The sequence below is a fragment of the Gracilinanus agilis genome, chromosome 3 (genome assembly GCF_016433145.1).
Source record: "Gracilinanus agilis isolate LMUSP501 chromosome 3, AgileGrace, whole genome shotgun sequence".
In the NCBI taxonomy this organism is placed as follows: domain Eukaryota; kingdom Metazoa; phylum Chordata; class Mammalia; order Didelphimorphia; family Didelphidae; genus Gracilinanus; species Gracilinanus agilis.
Window position 1 is genome coordinate 633,892,493 of NC_058132.1, and position 20,150 is coordinate 633,912,642.

Here is a 20,150-nt window from a genome sequence, read left to right on the forward strand (position 1 = left end):
ACGTGTGTGCGCGCGTGTGTGTAAACTTAAAGTTAAGCTTTTGAACAGCCCAGTTGTTTTGTTGCAAGATATCCATTTAGCTTTCTATTCAAGTTTCATGTGTAGCTGAATCTCTCTCAAAGTTAAGTTAATATTTAAAGTAAAGCTAAAGAAATCTCTACTTTCAAAACCAATTTTATAGGACACTGAGGTCCCTTCGATTCCAGACAAGAGAGATGGAACATTTGAAGTGAACTTTTACTATTAGGGATGCTGTCAAGTAATACAGTTGAGTATGTTCAGATATACATGTAATTATCAATTAAAAGCAAGTTAAAGGGAGCAGCTAGGTGGCTCAGTGGATTGTGAGCCAGCCCTATAGATTGGAGGTCCTGGATTCAAAGATGACCTCAAATAGTCATCCCTAGATGTATGAAACTTGGCAAGCCACTTAATGCCCTTTGCTGCTCTTCCACCTCCTTACCAATAGGGAGAACTAATTCTAAGACTGAAGATAAGAGGGTTTTTTTAAAATAAAAAAAGAGTAGGTTAACCTGGAGATCACTTTAATTTCCTTTGTTCTCTGATGTCTATGTTACCTTCTATGTTTAAAATAATTTCTTTTGTGTATTGAAGATCTCCAAATCAAGGGTTTGGAAGAGATCTCAAAGGCTATTTAGGCTAACCAATGCCTGAATAGTATTCTCCTTACACCATATCTGAGAGGTGTCCATCCAACTTTGGTTTGAAAACCTCGGAAAGATTGTCCCCTCAGGGAAACATCCATTCCACAGATTATGGATAGTTTAATGTTTCTGCTTGTTATCAAGCTTAGATAAGTCTTTATTGGTCATTCACCTGGCAACTGTTCCTTTATGGGAATGTTATAGTAACCCACAGATATGGAAATAAGGGAATATTTGAATATATGGAGAGATGTTTTCAGCAAGCTTTGATTTGTAAATTTGGTCTTAGCTGTGGAACAAATCTCTGTTTCACCCAAGAATAAAGTGATTAGCTCTGCTTTCTACACCATGTCCTTCAGCATATATTTTTCCAACTCTTAACCTTTGATTGAAAAATACAAACAATTCGATGGTGATCAGGGAATTAAGAAACAAAAAACAGAAGAAACTATGTTTGATAAAAGGGGAGGGGAATCCTCCTCTTTTGATTAGTAACCAGTCCCAGTACCCGACAAACTTCAAAGTATTCTCTAAACACTGAATTTTCATCAGTGATGCTTCAAGTCTGAACTCTCATCTTTCATGCCATAACATCAAAAGAGAAAAAAAGAAGAGTGGCCGGATTTCAAAGCAACCTTGTACTCAGGTCAGAAACTCTATTTAGCTACCACACATACACAAGTAGTTAATTACTTTGTTAAGTTATATTTTAATTAATGCTATCATTAATATTTTCTTTTTTTAGAAAAAGAAAGAAAGCTGATATCCAGGCATTTCAGAAATAAATCCTGAGCCCAAGGGATTTCTAGAAGAAAATGAAAAAAGAATTAACCAGCGTCAAATGTGGACATCTTCAAAGGGAAAAGGATCATTTAGAGTTACTTTCTACTTACTGAAATATGGTCCGCATATTTTATTGTTTCTATCATCTTGCTTGTTATAGTCCAGCCAGTGAATGTTCAAAGAACATAAAGTCCTACAAATAAATAAACTGTGAATATGAAGGAAGATACAAAAAGGCAACAATTAAGATCAAACACTTAACGTGTAAGCTTTGATTATGAGAAGCAATTATGTTTCCCAGTGGTTCTCCAGCAAAGTGTCATTTAGCCAAGATGGCAGTGCAGCAGGAAATCGGAAAGTTGTAAGTATCATTGCACAGTAAGTAATTAGGAAAACATATCTGAATGGCCCAGGCATAGTGGAGATGTTTGCTCTTATCGATAAGTAATTTCTGCTCACAAGAGTCAAATAAGACTATCTGGGCTAAGTAGAGAGCTGTGTGCATTGGTTTGTATTTTGTCAGATGTAATTTCTCGTATGAGATGTGCCTTTTATGCAAGGGAAATTGAAATTTTTGCCATTGAGTCAAATGTGGAAGCCCGTGACATCACATACCTCTCAGCTTTCATGTGAAAAAGTATGGTGGTTGATTCTAAGCTGATATAAAATATATACAAGAATGTGCTGTCATAGACATTTGAAAACTAACCTGTAGAGCATGTACAAGGGGTACGACACAGGAAAGGTTTATGCTTTCAATGGAAAAACTTCTGAACTTGCGATAGGACATGAGTTTGCATTCCAATTCAGGCTATCATAATAGTTGTGTGACCTCATGCAAGTAATTTATTCTCTCTGAGACTCTGTTTCTTTATTTTGAAAATAAGGTGTTTAGATTCAATTGACATAAAGGTTTCTTCTAGCTTTAGATCTATGATTATATGGTTACTAGGGGAAACATTATTGGAACATCCTCTACCATGGAGGCAGAACACAGCTGATGAGTCATAGGATCATAGGTCTAATGCTGAAAAGGACCCTAGCTGATATTGGGTCTAATTTCATTATTTCATGGGTTAGGAAATTAAAGCCCAAAGAAGCTTAATATCTTATACCAGGTGCCAGGTCATTAATGGGAAAACCAGGGTTTAAACCCAAGTTATCCAATACCAAACCCTTTTGGGTTACCTGAGGCACATAGAAAGTGTCAGAAATTGAACATAAATCTAGTTTTTCCTGACTTAATGCCCAGCACTCTATCTAGTAATGAAAATTATTGTGACAAAGAAAAGAAATAAAAGGGGGAGAGCAACACCCTTCCAGTAAGTTATTTCCTAAATGCTTGTGTGGGTTGACAAATTAGCTCAGTGAAGGTCAGGTGAAATGTCAGAATAGGGATTTCATTTTGATCTTTCTGCAAGAAAATGGAAATGATCTTTAGTAAGGTTACTTGAGTCAGTTAAGTTTCAAATATTTGTGTTTATTAAGTATTTTTTATGTGTCAGGTACTGTGCTAAGAGCCAAGAACAGAGAGAAAGGAAAAAACCAGTCCCTGTCCTCAAGGAGCTCGTGTTCTATACGAGGGTGGAATAAGGGTGGAGGAAGGAAGGGAACAGGCATTTGTTAAAAAATGCCTGCCTATTGCTCTTCAGGCACTATTCTAAGTGTTTTGAAAGTAATGTATTTTATAATAAGTACATAAAGCTGGTACTTTTAAAATATTTACACTAGATGAAGGCTATGTGAAAGTACCATCTGTCAGTGAACAAGAATGGAATGAGTGCTTATTGCATGCTAAGAGCTGGGAGATACAAAGACAAAATGAAACAGCACTTGTTGCGGAGCTTAAGCTAAGGTAAAACATAAGGATGCTCAGACCAGTATTTATTAACAAGCTTTGGCCCACTCTCTTCAGCAGTGATGTGCAGTAACACCATTAACATTTAGAGATCATTGCCTTAAAAATAGAAGAGATGCCCTGTTGAATTGACTCAGATTACCCAGGTTTTTAACTGCTCCAACTGCCCCCTCTCCTGTAGTTCTGGGGGGCACTGTGGAATTCTGTGAGGCAGCCTTAATCCCACTTAAGATCATGGATGTTACATGCCCTTACAAATCATTCATTCATAAATGATTTGCTAAGGTCACACAAATAGTGAATATCAGAGGCATGATTCAAATCCAGGCTCTTAAGAGAATCAGAGAGTCTTATGGTCAGATACCACCTAGAGTATTATGTTTTGTGTTTTATATATATGTATGGATATATGTAATGTATATAATTATATATGTATGGATATATAATATATGTATATATTTTACAATTTATATACTTATATACACACATGAAGGACACTGATGCATTGGAGAGCATCCAAAGGATCAAGACCAGGATGGTGAACAGCTTCAAATCAAACCATATTAGCCCTGGCTGAAGGAACTGGGCATATTTAGCCTGAGGGAAAAAAAGACTTAGGGTCAAGATGATGGATCTCTTCCAGTATGTGAAAGGGTGTCATATTAAAGGATTGGACTCTGACAAAATAGCATGGTGTGGTGGGAAGAGTGCTAGACTGAGACTTAGGAGGGGCCTGGATTTAAACTCCGATTTCATGATTAAATTCTTTGAATCTGTTCCTATCTGCACAGTGGGATGCCATAATTCACAAGATTTTTTTTCATTTGTTCAGGTCAGCATCAAATATGATTTGCATATAAAGAACTTTGCAAATGTTTTAGCATCATATAATTCTAAGCTTTTGCTGTTAAGCTCAGGAGAACAGAACTAGGAACTGTAAGAGGTATTTGTGGAGAGATAGATTTAGGATTGGTGGAAGGAAAAACTTCCTAATATACTGAGCTATTCAGAGGTGGAATAGGAGGTTTCCTCTCCCCAAAACCACAACTGAATGACCATTTGTTGGGTTGATTGTAAAGGAAATCAATTGCTTGAGCTGCCTGATCTAGGTTTTTAACTCCATGATTCTTTGTCCTGAATCCAAACTTCTTTCCACTGTTATGCTTTTGCCCACAGGTACTAGAATTACATCAAAATGTGGTGAAAAAAAGTTAAGATCCCTTTGAAGAATTTTTTGAGTTAGAGCGGCCATTGAGGAAATTCACTGAATAATGTTCAGAATCGTTCACACTGAGTAACTCTTTTGAAGAAGCTGAGACAGGAGCTGTCAGAGCACTTTAAAAGATATATTTCTTGATTTCTGTTTTATCAATTTCAAAAACCAAAATTTATCTCAACAGAATTAGGGTTTGAAAGGAAAGATGGTTTACAGTTTGATATACCAGGTGTATAGTAGGAAAATCTTGAACTCCTAAAGACTGCATTGCCCAGAGTTCCTTTCTGTATTACCTAGAATGCTTTTCCTTTTGTTTACGTTTGTGTGGTCATGTTTGTATAAGTTCTGAGGCTCTGCCTCTTTCTTTCTCTTTTGCTCTGGCCAGTGGGCTGAATAGCTAGATCTCTTACTTTAGTTATTATTAATAAAACTTTATTAAATATAATATTTAGTTATTAGATATTAATTTTAAAATCCACATTTATGGCTTACCATGAAGGGATAGAATTCTCAAATTGTTACTTATACAACCTTGGAGAATATAATGACTAAAGAATTTAAATTGAAGTTTTATAAGGGTTTTTTAGAAATGACTTTAGATACCTAGTACCTTCTGAACGTATGATACGTTTATATATACATATATATAAATAAAATAAAGAATATTGTATTAAAGGTAGAGAACCAAATAGAAGTTCCTACCAAAACTTTATATATAAATCAGGAAGCCAAAAGAGCTCCTACATGCGTGATATTTTAACTATTTGTTTAATTTATTTCCACCAGAACAGTCTAGATTTCTTTGTGATGTTCTAGACCCCAAAAAGATTTTCCTGAGCAATACAGAGGTTTGTGTTTTTGCCAAGGTTAAAAGAATTGTTACATCTGTATAACTTATGACAAATATCCATCAGTTCATAGATTTTTTTTAAACATCACACAGCAAGTGGCTATGTATAAACTTCTATGTAAACTATGTACATCCTATATCATCATGGTTTCGTTTCCTATTGCCAATAACTGGGCTATTGTAAATTTTGGGAATTTGGTACTTTATTTGAATGTGCATTATCTACTCTACTACTGTTTTGTTTTTATATATCTGTTATTTTGTAAAAATCATTTGTACTCACGCAGTGGATCATTGCCAAGTTTAAAAAGGAAACGGATCTCATTTTTTGATGAGGAATTTTTGTATTCTACCTCCCTTTGGCTGACACAGTGTGTCACTGATTCTAAGTTATATATTTTTGATTTTTAAAACATTTTTCTTATTGTTTTTTTTCCTTGTATTTGCAATATTGTATTTTAGTACTTTGAAGTACATATAAACAATATTAATCTTTTTTATTTTACAATAATATAAGTTTAAAATACATTTGTTCTAATATTAATGCATGCCCATAAAAGCTTTAATGTAGAATGCCATTGATTGTTTAAATATTATGGGACTTTGCTTAATGATTCTGTCTGATTTCCAGAAGAAGAAAATATAAAAAGAGCCATTGCACAATGCTAAGAAGCACAAAGCCAACCTGCATAGTACAAATCAAGCACAAGGTCAAAGAGACCAACCAATCCCAGTAGGATTGCTGTAATTTTGAGCCAAGACTAGAGGACTTGAACTTGTTTGGGGTTTGAGGTTGCTGCGCTTAACATATGTTAAGATGTAGGACTTCCTCTGAACCACATTCTATCCAAGCTCATCCTGGCTACCATTCTGGCTCCTAAAATCATAGGATCATTGTTTTTGTCCTCTTTTCTTTTTATTTCCCAAGTATCTGTAATTTAAAAGTTAGTTATATTTATAAGAGTTTTTGGGGAGACAAGTCTCCCTCTGCTCTTCAGGGGGAATTGTGATATTGGAAATTTGGGGGTCCTTGAGCTAATTTTGAGTCCCTGATCTAAACTTCCTGTGAACATTTAGGGCTCTTTCAAACTACATTTCCTGTGATTCCTCTTGTGTAATCATGTAGACAGGAAGTGTAATAATGTAGAGAGAAGAATAAAAAGGAAGTGCCTGGAAGGGCATGCTCTCTTTCCCGAAGCAGCATAGTGGTAGAGGTAATGGTGGGTTTTTCAAAATGACTCTTAGTGAGCACGTGGCTTCATTTTTCTAATGGCTATTAATAAATCTGTTAAAACCCTTATATTTTAAAATCTATCCTTTTATATCCATTTTATTTCTTACACAGGAGCTCTCACATGCTCACATGTGCCCTACAAACAATGATGCTTAAACTCACTATATTCTTCTCAGCTAGATTACCTCTTAGGTTCTCCTTATCTCATATCCAATCAATTCTAAAGACGTGTTATTTTTTCCTTCATGAAATCGCTAACATATGCCTTCTTCTCTTCTCAGCTACCTTTTAGAAACTAGTGCAGGCATTCAGCATCTCACACTTGAGCTATTACAATAGTCTGCATTTTGGTTTCCCCAATTCAAGCCTTTCCCACTCTAGTCCATCCTCCACTCAGCTGTCAAATTAATCTTCCTAAAGTGTAGCTCTGCATATATCTCCCCCCAACTATTTTGTTCATAAACTCCAATGACTCCCTATTGCCTCCAGGATCCTCTATTTATATTCTAAAGAGAGTGCCATAACTTGTCCAAACACTCCAGTCTTCTTGCATCTTATTCCCTACTTGTACTCTGTGATCCAGGGACACTGGCCTCTTTACTATTTCTTGCATAAAAACTTCCATCTCCTGAGTCTAGACAGATTCACTGGCTGTTCCCTTTGCCTAGAACTGTCTTTGTCCTGATCTTTGCCTTCTAGCTTCTTTCAGGTCTCAGATACTCTCCTACCTTCTACAAAGAAGCCTGTCCCAGTCTTCCTTAATCTTAGCACCTTCATCCTGAGATCATGAACAATTTATCATGGTTATATTTTGTTTGTTCATAGTTAGTTGCTTATATGTTGTCTCCTCCACTGGATTGTGAGCTCCTTGTGGAGAAAAAACCTGTTTTTTGCCTTTCTTTTTTATGCTCATCACTTAGCATACTGCCTGACCCATAGTAGAAGGTTAATAAATGCTTGTTGACTTGATTTGACTTGCTGAAAAGGCAGACAGAGAAGTGGTCTTACTCAGGTCCAGTTTAGCAAGGGAACATATTAGGGTAAAAAATTAAGCCATTATCCTAATACTTTGTTCAAATATAAATATAGAAGTATTTGAACTTTTTGGAGGACAAAGAGAAGACTCTGGATTTATGATTTCATTGGTGTGGTGAATGCCCTAAGAGCAAACATCCTACTACCAATATCCAAGGAAGAATTTGAACTCAGGTCCAATTTTTTTGGGAGTACCATATTGCCAAAATCATTTATATTTATGGGAGATCCAAGATTGGCGATTCCCATGATCCAGATCACCAAATGCTCTTTAATTGTTATTTTTGATGTTTTGTTTTAGAGCTTCCTGGCACTGAAGAGTTATTTCCAAAAGATTAGACAATCGCTATAAAGTGTCTAGGATAAGAGATAAATATAACTTATTATGCTCCATGCACTTTACCTAAGAAAGCTGCCTATACTTACAAAGAGAAAACAGGCTCCAATCATGGCTGCTTTGATTTTCACATCCAAATCTGCAGGAACATGTATCCCAAAGTTGTCAGCATTTGTGAAGACATCATTTACAAATCCTGACCAATATTTTGAAATCTTCCCAATTGTTATCTTTTCATTAATGGTTTTCACCTGTAAAAATAATTTTTTAAAGTGAGAATAAGTAAATCAATAACAATTTTTAAAGTTTTAAAAATTTTCCTTTGATCAATATGGTTTGTTTAATTATAAGATCTTGTTACTTAGAGAGAGAATCAAGACAAAAGAAAGAAGCAGTAGGTAGGGTATAAAAGATACTCTGAACTGGGGCAAGATATAACCTGCTAGTATTTTGATTTCCTCATCCATAATTTGAAGGAATTAGATTATATTATTTCTATAGTCCCTTTTACCTAAAAATTCTATGACAATACCCTTATATCTTATTTTTTCCTCTCATTTAACGATTAATAGGAGAAAGACTACTGAGTGCTCTGCAAAAATTCATAAAGTGATTATTCAAGAAACTTCATAAAATATTTATCAGAAATTCAAATCCTTTTTCACCTGCATGGCACCATCCATCTTAGCTCTCCATAACAATTTCAGTTTATGGAACTCACCTAGGAATGGGTGGACAGACAGGCAGATGAGCAAAGCATAGTGCCCTAGAGTTAGCAAACTCAGTAGCCCAGCCCTTTGATCTTGCTCTCTTCAGATCTTCTTGTTGACCAAGCATTTCTTCACCTGGAGTCCAGTTTAGCTCAAACCCTTCTGGATGACCATTGGCAACGCCTAATTACACAGTGTGCCCCATAGGAAGACAAATTCCGCCCTCTCCTCTCCAGAGACTGGCTAATATATGGCACTTCTAACTCTGGAATTCTGTACTTAGGAACTTGCTACTTCTGTTCATACTATCCTTTACTCCCATCTCTTGAGGGTAAGGCCTTTAAGGGCAAAGTCTGTTTGGAGGAAACAGATGTCATATGGTTTCTTGGAAAGTTTGCATTTTAGAAAGAGCTTTTGAATAAACTTTTCATTTTTCATATTTTTGGCCTTGGTTAAAGGATGGCAGGTTTGTTATTCCCAGTATACTTGTTGGTTTAATATTCAAGATTTTCACATTTGCTTTTTAAACTCTCAAAACTTGATACTGAAATTTTAAAAGAAGTATCTGGTCCAAACTGTCAGTTATGAATTTAGCCTGATTCCTATTTTTAGCCATGTATTTGCCATCTGCATATGTATATGTGCAAAAGAGCTAAATATATATATATACAAATGCAAATGGAAACATTTATTTTACCTATATACATATATGAATGAAAATACATATATGTATTACACATGTGAGCACATACACACAAATATATCACTTTGTTAAACTACACAAAAGGCAGCAAACAGTAGCTATCTTTAAAGAAAATTAAATAATTTTCTGTATATAACTTAATATTATGTTATTTTCTCTTCTAAAATATCCACTATTTCTTGTCCTTAAGAGTTATTGATCATCATTAGTTCCATCTTTATCTCTAGATTTTACCTAAATAATATTCCTTATTTACTCACCCTAAATAGAGACAGATTCTTTTTTTGGGGTCTAAATATATAGTTTCAGAACTTGATACTGGCTTGTCATGGAGAAAACCTATAAGCTGCCCCAGGTTTAAGTCAACTTGCCCTCAGATGCACTTTACACTAGACTCAGTCAAGTTAAGGCAAGATACATCAGCTAAAGCCACCATTCATTGAATTGTCCTCTTTCTCAGCTTTGGTGGTCTGATTTTTATCATTTTTCTTTTCCACATCACAGAAGGGAAAATGAATACATCTAACTATGTCATGTCTATGTTGAATATAACTAAACGACTTCTGATGTAAAAAAATGCCATTTTATGCATAAAAAATCAATTCCCTTTCTTCCCATACCTTCCCAAAAGGTATTTCTAGAGCAACAATTGGCTCTGATTGGAGGGGAGACTCTTCACAGAATCTCCATTTAAGGAGTGCTCTTAAACTAGCCATTTCTTTCATTTTCCTCTGGTCTATACTCCTCTGGACTTCTCCATCATGCTCCCACACTCATGCACCATCTCTCCCACTACTGCTTTTGGATTTTCTTCTGTGAGTTGTCTTCTCTATTGGAATGTGAGGTCATTAAAGAAAGGAGCTGATGTTATTTTTGTATGTGTTTATATTCCCAGTGCTTAGCTCAATCCCTGGCATACAATAAGTGCAAAATGAATGCTTGTTGAATGACACTGGCTAGATAGAACTTGAGTCTACCCAGGGCCACTGAACTTAATTTTAATGAGAGCTTGTAAACTATCTTTTTTTTTTAGAGTATCCAGTTAAACACTTAGAACAACACATTTAAACAAGGGTTTTGAATGTAAATTTTAAGAGGGAACATCAGGTATAGAACTCCTATTTTGTATAATTATTCCTAACAATAAGGACTATGTAGTTGTATAGAAAACAATAGAAACAGGACAGCTAGCTGGGCCAGTGAATAGAGGGCCTGACCTGGAGATGGGAGTTCCTGGGTTCAAATCTAGCCTCAGAAACTTTCTGGCTGTGTGAATGTATACAAGTCACTTAACCCCAATTGCCTAGCCCTCACTACTTTTCTGCCTTAGAAACCATACTCAGAATCAATTCTAATACAGAAGATTAAAGGTTAAAAAAAAGCAATAATAACAATCATGGAAGGAATTGATGACATCTGAGATTGCATTATAGATTAGGAAAGGAACATCATTTGACATGTTTTTCATATTTAGGAGAGTAGATTTCAAAGAGTTCAAAGTTAAATCCCATGATCTAAGATTCTTCTGAGGAAACTGATTCCAGCTGGATAGATTCTTATCAAAATCATAATTTTGATGACACAAACACAAATGAGTACAACGATCTTATTTCTGTTTTTGAAAAAGGAACTGGCTCATAATTGGGCAGGGAATCAGATGACCAGTTTAGATTTCCATAGGAACATATATTCAGAGCTACAAGGGACCTCAGAGATGATTAGACCGAACCCATAATTTCACAGAGAAAAAAATAATTGCCAACATTTAGGTAGCTAATATATGTCTAAGGTAGGATTTGAATCTTGACTTCAAATCTATGATTTTAGCCACTTAGTCATCTAATTGACTTTTGAGGAAAAGAAAAATGCAAAGACAAGCCACTGAGGATAAATAAAACATAGCAACATGGCCCTATAAGAACAACGTTGGGATACTAAAGCTCAGAATAAATAAGGTTTGTTATGAAAGGTTAGAAAAATAAAACTAAAGTTTTTTTAAAGGTATGTTGGGATCAAGAGGAAGATCAAAGAAAGGTTATGATCTTTTTTTGCACTGAATAAAAACATGATAAAAAGTAGAGCTTTTAAACTCCTATTTTGCAGGCATTTAAAATCCAAGTACAATGATTTTCAGCTTGAAAAACAGCAGAAAATGGCAAATGGGTAATTGAAATAAAAGATAAAGAAGGAGGTAATGTGAATATACCTAGATGCTCTCAATGAATTCAATTGATGACGTCAAAATTATTCAGTTAAAAAATCATTACTCTGCTGTTCTTTTTTATGATTTTTGGGAAAATTGTGAAAAAAAACAAATGACACCAGACCAGAGCAAACAAATATTCTTATTTTCACATATTGTCTTACTGATCTCAGGTTAGTAAGGTTGACTTTGTCTCTTGACAACATCCTAGAATAAATTATGGAAGGAATGGTGTATTAGCATCAAGGGAAGTAGTGATCACTTAGAGGCAAAAAGAGTTCATCAAAACCAGATCAAATTAAAATAGTCTCATTTCCTTTTTTGATAGGCTTAGAGTCTCAAGGAAGAGCCATAAACATAGGGTACATGGATTTCAGCAAAAATTTTGACTGGCTATTCTAAGCCTTACAAAATGGATAGGAGTTGATATTGGTTGAATCATTAGTAGGAGTTGATATTGGTTGAATGAGGTCCAAGGATTCTTATTACTGGATTGGTATCAATGTGGAAAGGGACATCTAGTATTCTGTCCTCACCCCTATGCTTTTCAAGCAGAGTAGTATATCAATCAACAAGCATTTATTAAGCATCTACCATGTGTCAGGCACTATGTTAGTAGTGGTTGAAATAAAGTCATAAGTGAGACATCCTCTACCCTTAAGGAGTTTATTTTATTAACATCATCATTGTAGCTAGCATTTATATAGCCCTTTTCATTTTATAAAGTATCTTATATATGTGAACTAATTTTATCTTTACAACAATCTTATGAGGAATATGCTTTTATATCCCTGTTTTTCAGAAGAGGAAACTGAGATTGAATAGTGTGATATTGGAAATTTGGGAGTCCTTGAGCTAATTTTGAGGTCCCGGATCTAAACTTCCTGTGGACATTTAGGGGTTTTCAAACTACATTTCCCATGATTCCTTGCTTGTGTAATCACATAGGTAGGAAGAGTAATAACCTAGAGAAAAATATAAAGACTGAGGACTGGATTGGTACTTCCTCTTTTCTGACTCTGGAGAAGGAGGCAGGATGGGAGGAGGAGGCAACAGTGTGCAACTTTCAAACTAACTCTTAACAGGCAAGTGGCTTTATTTTTCTGACTCCCAATAAATCCTTTAAAACCCTAATAAATTTAAATCTGTCCTCTTATATCCATTTTATTTCTTATAAGAGTTAAATGAATTGCACAGGGTTGCATAACTAAGAAATGTAACTAAAGCAGGATTAAAAGACAAATCTTTCTGACTCTAAATCCAGAATTCTATCTACCTATCATAACTGATGTGGGAGGCATCTCAGTTTTGCAAGTGGTCCCTGAGGTCAGAATTGGTAGTGAGGAATGAGTAAAAGTTGAAAAGCAGAGTATTTAGGTTTGATACAACCAACAATCCCCAGTAGTAGCAGCAGCAGCAGCAGCAGCATCACCACTACCACCACAAACCAGGAACACCTGCTGCATTCAAATTTATCTTTTTTCTGGTCCCCCTGACCACATTGGCCACCCCTGTTCTAGTCAATAATAAGTTTATGCATATGAACACAAAGTGGCTATAGTGGGAAGTAAGATTGCAAGAAGGAACCTTGAAATTCCATAGAAACCTATAAAAAAGAGACCTTGAACTCCTGCCCTCTAGAGCCCTTTTCTATCTCCTTTGGGTCCCTGCTGCTGAGTGTTCCCAAATCTAATCCTCAGTTAGGTGAGTGATTATCTATGTCTCTCCATCCTTTTCCCACAGACTGACTTTCTTCTCCAACCCATCCCTGTCCCCATGCTGTCTGCCAATGTATTTCTCCATTTAACTGATTGTCTCCATACTTCCCATCTTGTTTGCTCCATAATGTCTGCCTTATCATATTGTGATTGCAGCCCCACTTGGTGTAGCCATCAATCTTTCCCAGATAGCACCCAAAGAACTAGATATGTCTTCCCCCAGTTCATGATCATCATCACTCACTTGCCTAACAATCTGAGTTGTACAAAAATGGATCAAAGCTTCCTTAGAAGGCTGCAGTCTGTCCTTTATTAGAGGTTTTTAATCAAATTTGGACTATTTGTGATTTTCAGTTATGTTGTATGGTACTTTCTTGTATGAGTTGGTGGATTCTGTCTTCGGTACCTTCCAGTTCAGAAATTCTATGATTCTTTTCTCCCTCCACTCCATTCCCCCAATCTTAATCTAAGGGGAAAATTCCTATATAACTATATAATAACTATATAATTCCTATATAACTATATAATTCCTATATAACTATATAATAAGGAAGATTCCTATATAACTTTTTAGAATCATTTGTAACATACATTAGGCATGTTTTAAAGTGTTAACCATTAAAAGGCTAAAATATGTAATATAATGCAGGGGATCAAAAATAAACATTTTCCCCCAAAGAAACATACCTCAAAGTCAACATCTCCAAAAAAACCACATGTTGCATAGGGACCCACAATTCTCAAAATATCTTCTTTGCTTTCATTTTGAATTGTGAACTTTGGAAGGAAAGGATCCCATTTCTGTACAACATAACCAACTATTGTGCCAGGAGGGGCTTGAATTTCTAACTGTAAGAAGACACAAGAAAATGAAGTAAATTATAAGATTATAATATTTTTATTGTAACTTAATGATAATTTAAAGTGAAGCATAAAATCATATCTTTACTCTTTGAATCATCCTTTTTTTTCTTCCCTCCCCCCCCAAGTCTGGTCTCATCTTTCCCAGATTGGCAGTGTAATGACCATCTCACTGATTGTCATAGTTGCTTTAACCTACTCTACTTTCCAAATCCAGTTGGTTCACCTTTTTTAAGATAGCCTAATTGATTTTAGCCTTACTGCAACTCAGAACTCCAGTGCTCAAGCAATCTCTCAGGCTTTGTCTCCCTAGTATCAGTGTTATTACAAGCATGTGCCACCCATCCAATTCTTCACATCATTCCAAGTTAGGCTTCAAAGGAAAAAAAAAGTTCTTTTTAAAAATACATTGGCACAATTAGCTTCAAGGTAATCACTTAATCAAAACAAATTTATTAAATATCTATTATGTTTCTGATACTCTGCTAGGGATAAAAAGACACAAAGGAAATGGTTTCTGGCCCCAGGAACTTACATTCTACCAGGGGAAAAATCAAGCACAAATAATTATATTCAAAATATTTACAAAGTAAATACAAGATATTAGATTTGAAATAGTGCAATATACTAGCTTTTACAGAGATCAGAAAAGGTTTCATGAAGATACCGATTAATGACCAACATTAATCTTTAAAATCCATTTATCTCTCTTGATTTATTTCTAAATATCAAACAGGATAACCAGGCATGGAGATTTTAATAAGAATTTATTTGCAAAAGGGAGAAAAAGAGCTTTAAATTTTTCTGTTTTAATGTCATAACCCCTAAAACAATGTATTCCAAATATAACAACAAAAGTGAAAATTCAAATAACATAATATATGTAAAACACTCTGCAGACTTTAAGGTAATAATACCTTAGCAGCTATTAAGAGCCCTGGAAATATTTAGTCAGTGATAGAAATGCTTTTTAAGAAATGCTTCCTAAGGTACAATAAAATAAACTGTATATAGGATTTCCTTTATTGAAATTTTTTTCTTTTTTTTCTTTTTTTTTTTTAGCATTCTCACAGAACCCTTTTGATCATGATAAATAATGACACACCTACACCGGGGGTCACAAGTGAGAAGTCTGAAACATAAATCGAGGCTTTGAGTATACTTCCATCTTTCCAATGTCACTTAGGCAGAATTGATGAGAAAATAATGGGTTAGCAAACAAATAACTCTTATTTGCTAATTAGATTGTAAGTTCCCTAAGGGTAAGAACTCTCTTTTACCTCTTTTTTGTAACCCCAGTGCTTAGCACAATGGCCGGCACATAGTAAGTGCTTGATAAATGTCTATTGATGGTTGAATTAATTGATTAAATATCCAGCCAGTACATAACAAAATGAAGAGTTAATTTAGATCACTTTGAACCACTATTGGACATTAATTTTATTAATTGCACATTAATTTTATATTAGGAAAATATAAATAGGAAAAGGTTAAATAGCATATAAGTCTTTGAGATTTCATTAAGGTTATATTTTTAACACCAATAGCTCTTGGGCATTATTATGACTTTGGTTATTATTATAATTATTGTTATATTTTTATCAGTAATCTGGACACATTGAGTATTCTACAGTTTCCCAGTTCAACAAATATTTATTAAATAATCTCTAATTTCAAGGCACAGTGTGATATAAAGGGGATACATTTCACATTCTATGTCCATGTTTTTCCACAAACTATTTCCTACATGTGGAATCCTCTTTTTCCTCAGCTCATTCTTTAATAGCTTAGTCCTTTCAAGGTTCTTCTCAAAAATCATTTGTACATGAGATATTTCCTTTTATTTCTGGGTTTTAGTGTTCTCCCTTCATCCTCAAAATTACTTGATATGGATTTTGTATTATTTGCATATTATATATTTTGTATTTATTTAGCAGGGTCTATCTATCATCTATCTATAAATCTGCCTATCTACTATCTATCTATCTAGTTTCTCCCCAGTGGAATGTAATCTTCTTGAGGGTAAAGACAATTTTGTTTTTGTCTTCCATAAGGCTTGGCATATGATAGGTGCTGCATAAATTATTATTTAATTTAATTGAAACAGATAAAAACAGAAGAGCCCTTGCACACAAGCATCTATTCAACTAGAGAAAGAAAAAAAAGCACTTGACCTTCATGATCTCATTTGAGTATTCATTTTAGTTCCATCTTTTTTTTCAGTCCAATAATTGAACAATGAATGAGATTTAACTGACTTAATCTCAATTTTTCTGCTAATTTGGGGGAAAACATGGATTAGAAACAATTCATCTCACAATTAAATTATTAAAAAACACACAAAAGTTTTAAAATATATTTAATATTCCTATGACTATTTCTATCCAATATATTTCAATTGGACATCCGAGTGTATTTAAACACACCCAACCAAAATAAATTAGTACTAGTCGCACAACCTAAACAGAAGATAGATGAAAATTTCTATACATCTTGCAAATCAGTGCTGCTCACTCGAATTATAACGTTGGTATGGAGCTTACACACACACACACACACACACACACAAACACAAACACACACACACATACACACACAAAACCGAAACCAGGACTTTATGTTGGTAATAGAAAAAAGAATAGATCCTGGTTTACATATGTGATTATTAAGGAAATGATTTGACTTGAAGTATAAGGAAACCAGGTGAGACAATATAGCACATTTTATGGGATACTGGTCTCACAATCTAGAAAAGCTGCATTCAAGTCTCACTTCTGACACATAGTGACATGTATTATTCTGGAGAAATCACTTAGCATCTCTATGTTTCTATGCCACTGATATTAAAACCAAAACCGAACTTCTATGCCACTGATGTTAAACTAAAATAGAAATCAATATATTAACATATAAAAATCAGATTGATTTATGTTTAATTTGGTTAGGTCAAGCAAGAGTTTGAGCTGAATGGAGCTTACCTGCCTAGTGTTTGAAACTTCTGCTCTCAGCTACATTCTATTACCATAAATTGCAGAGAAGTTACTGACCATCATTGCTAGGAATTTCCTAACCTGGAAGATTCTCACCGAAATTATAGGCCCTCTCCCTATCCCTATAAGGAATCATGGCAAAGGGAACTTATTTACAATGAGATTTCATTACAAAAAGAAAATTCAATGGGTTAATTATCACAAGGTATGGTAAATGCGGGCTCTACAGAGTTAGAATAAACTTTTTTAAAAAACGAAATGACTCTTGCCTCAAGACTTTAAAAAAATTATACTTATTTCAATGTCTTTCCAAATGCCATTATATAAACACACACACTATATAGTTTTAACAAAAAGTTAGTTTTCTATAAAAATGGACTAATCTTAGCACAGACATCTTAGCACTCCTCAATGTTATTAACTGAGTTGCGACTATACAGTAGATATTTAACAGTGTTGTTGAATTATATTAAATTAATGTTCCCTCTACCATTGTTTTCTTGTTCTTTATCTTATTACCCTAAATATGTAAACTGATTTTAAAAATTATTATTATTTATTAACCTAAATTTATTACTCTAAATAAATAATCTAAATAAGAGTGCAAGGAAACATATCATAGTGGATATGTTGACCTCAGAGTCAGGTTGAACTGGATTCAAGTTTGGCTTCTGACCAATGCTTGATCTGAGACCCTGTGAAAGCCATATAAATTCTCAAGCATACAGGAACATTTTAAGCCTAAAAGTTGGAAAGAAATTGATTGAGAGCACTTCTCTATGAAGGTTTCCTATATTGATGAAATTACAGATTTACACAAAAATTGAGACACTTTCATTGTATCTATCCCCTAAAGTAATAATATTTATTATTATTACCATTTTATTATTAAATAATATTTATATATCATTGTAAAGTTCCCAGAACCATGTAGCCATTTTTAGTTTTTGCTATCATTTGTGCATTCTTATGATAATTTATTAAATTCTATTGCTTCTGTCAACAGATATATAGAGAAATGTCTTCTCCATTTTGATAGAATTATCTCTAGAACTATTGATTCCTAAAAGAATAATAATATAAAGTGATTGGGAAATATTATCTATACCTACTCTGGTGTCTCTGTTCCATTTAGAATTTTCTTCTGAGCCTTGGGTATCTCTCACTAGGACTACAGAATTATATTTCTCCATAAATTATCTATCAGTCTTTCTTTGATTAATCACACATACACACACATATATATATATATATATATATATACTTTAAGCCATTTTCATTACACACCAACATGACTGATATCTAGTCTTCCAAATTAGTTAGTCACTCCCCATTGTTTTCTCCAAAAGATTCCCATCTCATAAAGTGAAGTTTTCTTCATTGCTGATTCTGCTTCTTTGAAAACCCACTCTGCATATTTTTTCCTCATTCTTCATTATATATTTTTGAAATTAGTTTTTCCTAGTTGATTGAACAAAGTGAGAGTTCATTACAGCTGTTGGGCACATTGTGTCTGAGTTTATTTGCCCTATTAAAAATTTGGAAGGAGATGGGTAATTTTGGATAAAAGTAGTTTATTAATAATGACTGTCAAGATAGTATATTTGGTTTGTAGGTCAGCAGGAAGTGTCATGGTAAAGTGGAAAGCAATTGATTCTAGAATCAGAACATCTAGATTTACTTTGTAGTCTTACACTTAAACCTTGTGTGATCCCTGTGGAGTTACCTAACTTCAATGGGTCTTAGTTTCTTGATCTTTAAAATGAATATTGTGTGAAATGGCTTTTTGGATCCCTTTTATTCTATATCTACAATCCTATGGTCTATCTTAAAACAAGGTGGAAACAGACATTTTTCAGATTGGTGTGATTACATTGAAAGAAAGCAATTTTCAATGCTACTTTTTTGTGTTCATATATTTTGTTGTGTTTTTTTTTTAAGGTGAACTCATAGAAATCTGGAAAAGTCAGTTTTAGAAGCAATATTAGAAGCCATTAGCCCAATCTGTGCTTCTACAGAAATCCCTTTTACAACATCCTTGACAAATGTTAATCCTCACTAGGAAGGAGGGATGGAACCATTAAATCTTGGTGCATCCCATTTGATTTTGTGAGCAACTCTTATTACTAAGGGGTTTTTTGTTTATTTCCTTACTTTTTAAATTGAACCAAATTTCATTTTCCTCCCCCACCCCTCCAATGATGACAGTTCTATGTTTTAGGGACATACAGAACAATCCAGTTCACACCAGCCTTTCACCTTCCTTTGAAAGAGTTACTGTACTGTATGGTATGTAATTACTGTAGCTGTTAATGGATAAGAAGGTCTCCTCACAAATTCATGATATGTCATGTAATATTCCTGATACACAGAAAAGATGGAATATCCTACTGAGACCTAGCCCCTGTTTGAAATATGCATGAAAGAATAAAAATTATTTAGTAAGTGTTCAATATTTGCAAGCAATATTCTAAGCTCCATCGATATAAACAGAAAAATAAAGTCAGTTCTATCTTCAAAGAATTAACTGGAGGAGACAACAAAATTCAGATTCAAAGTATATGGCAAGTCCAAGAAGTTCTAAGGGTGTAGCTATAGAAATTCAGGTGGGGAAGGTGGTCCTTAATCTAAGACAGAAGATGAGATGATAATACCAGAATATGTAAGCCATAGGGGGCAGGGCAGATAGTAAGGTCTGAAATAACTTGGGATCTGGTAGCTGGGTAGATGCTAATGTCTAGTGGTATTCTATTTCACTATAATGCATGGAGTTAGTGACAAGAGAAGGACTGAAGAGGTAGGACTTTTTGCCTGACTGTTCCTGATTCATTTTAGAGCTCTCTCTGTCTCTCTCTGTCTCTGTCTCTGTCTCTCTCTGTCTCTGTCTCTGTCTCTCTCTGTCTCTGTCTCTGTCTCTCTCTCTCTCTCTCTCTCTCTCTCTCTCTCTCTCTCTCTCTCTCTGTCTCTCTCTGTCTCTCTCTCTCTCT

General features: G+C 34.5%; 1 protein-coding gene across 1 annotated transcript in view; it reads right to left on the reverse strand.

The window, feature by feature from the left end:
• Positions 1 to 1,602: 1,602 nt before the first annotated feature.
• Positions 1,603 to 20,150, reverse strand: part of PLSCR5 (phospholipid scramblase family member 5) — a 36,967-nt gene continuing 18,419 nt past the window's right edge. The window contains exons 5-7 of the mRNA XM_044667616.1: positions 14,000 to 14,161; positions 8,068 to 8,229; positions 1,603 to 1,641 (exon numbers count right to left, since the gene is read on the reverse strand). Coding sequence (XP_044523551.1) covers positions 1,603 to 1,641; positions 8,068 to 8,229; positions 14,000 to 14,161 — 363 coding nt within the window. The remainder of the gene's footprint in view (positions 1,642 to 8,067; positions 8,230 to 13,999; positions 14,162 to 20,150) is intronic.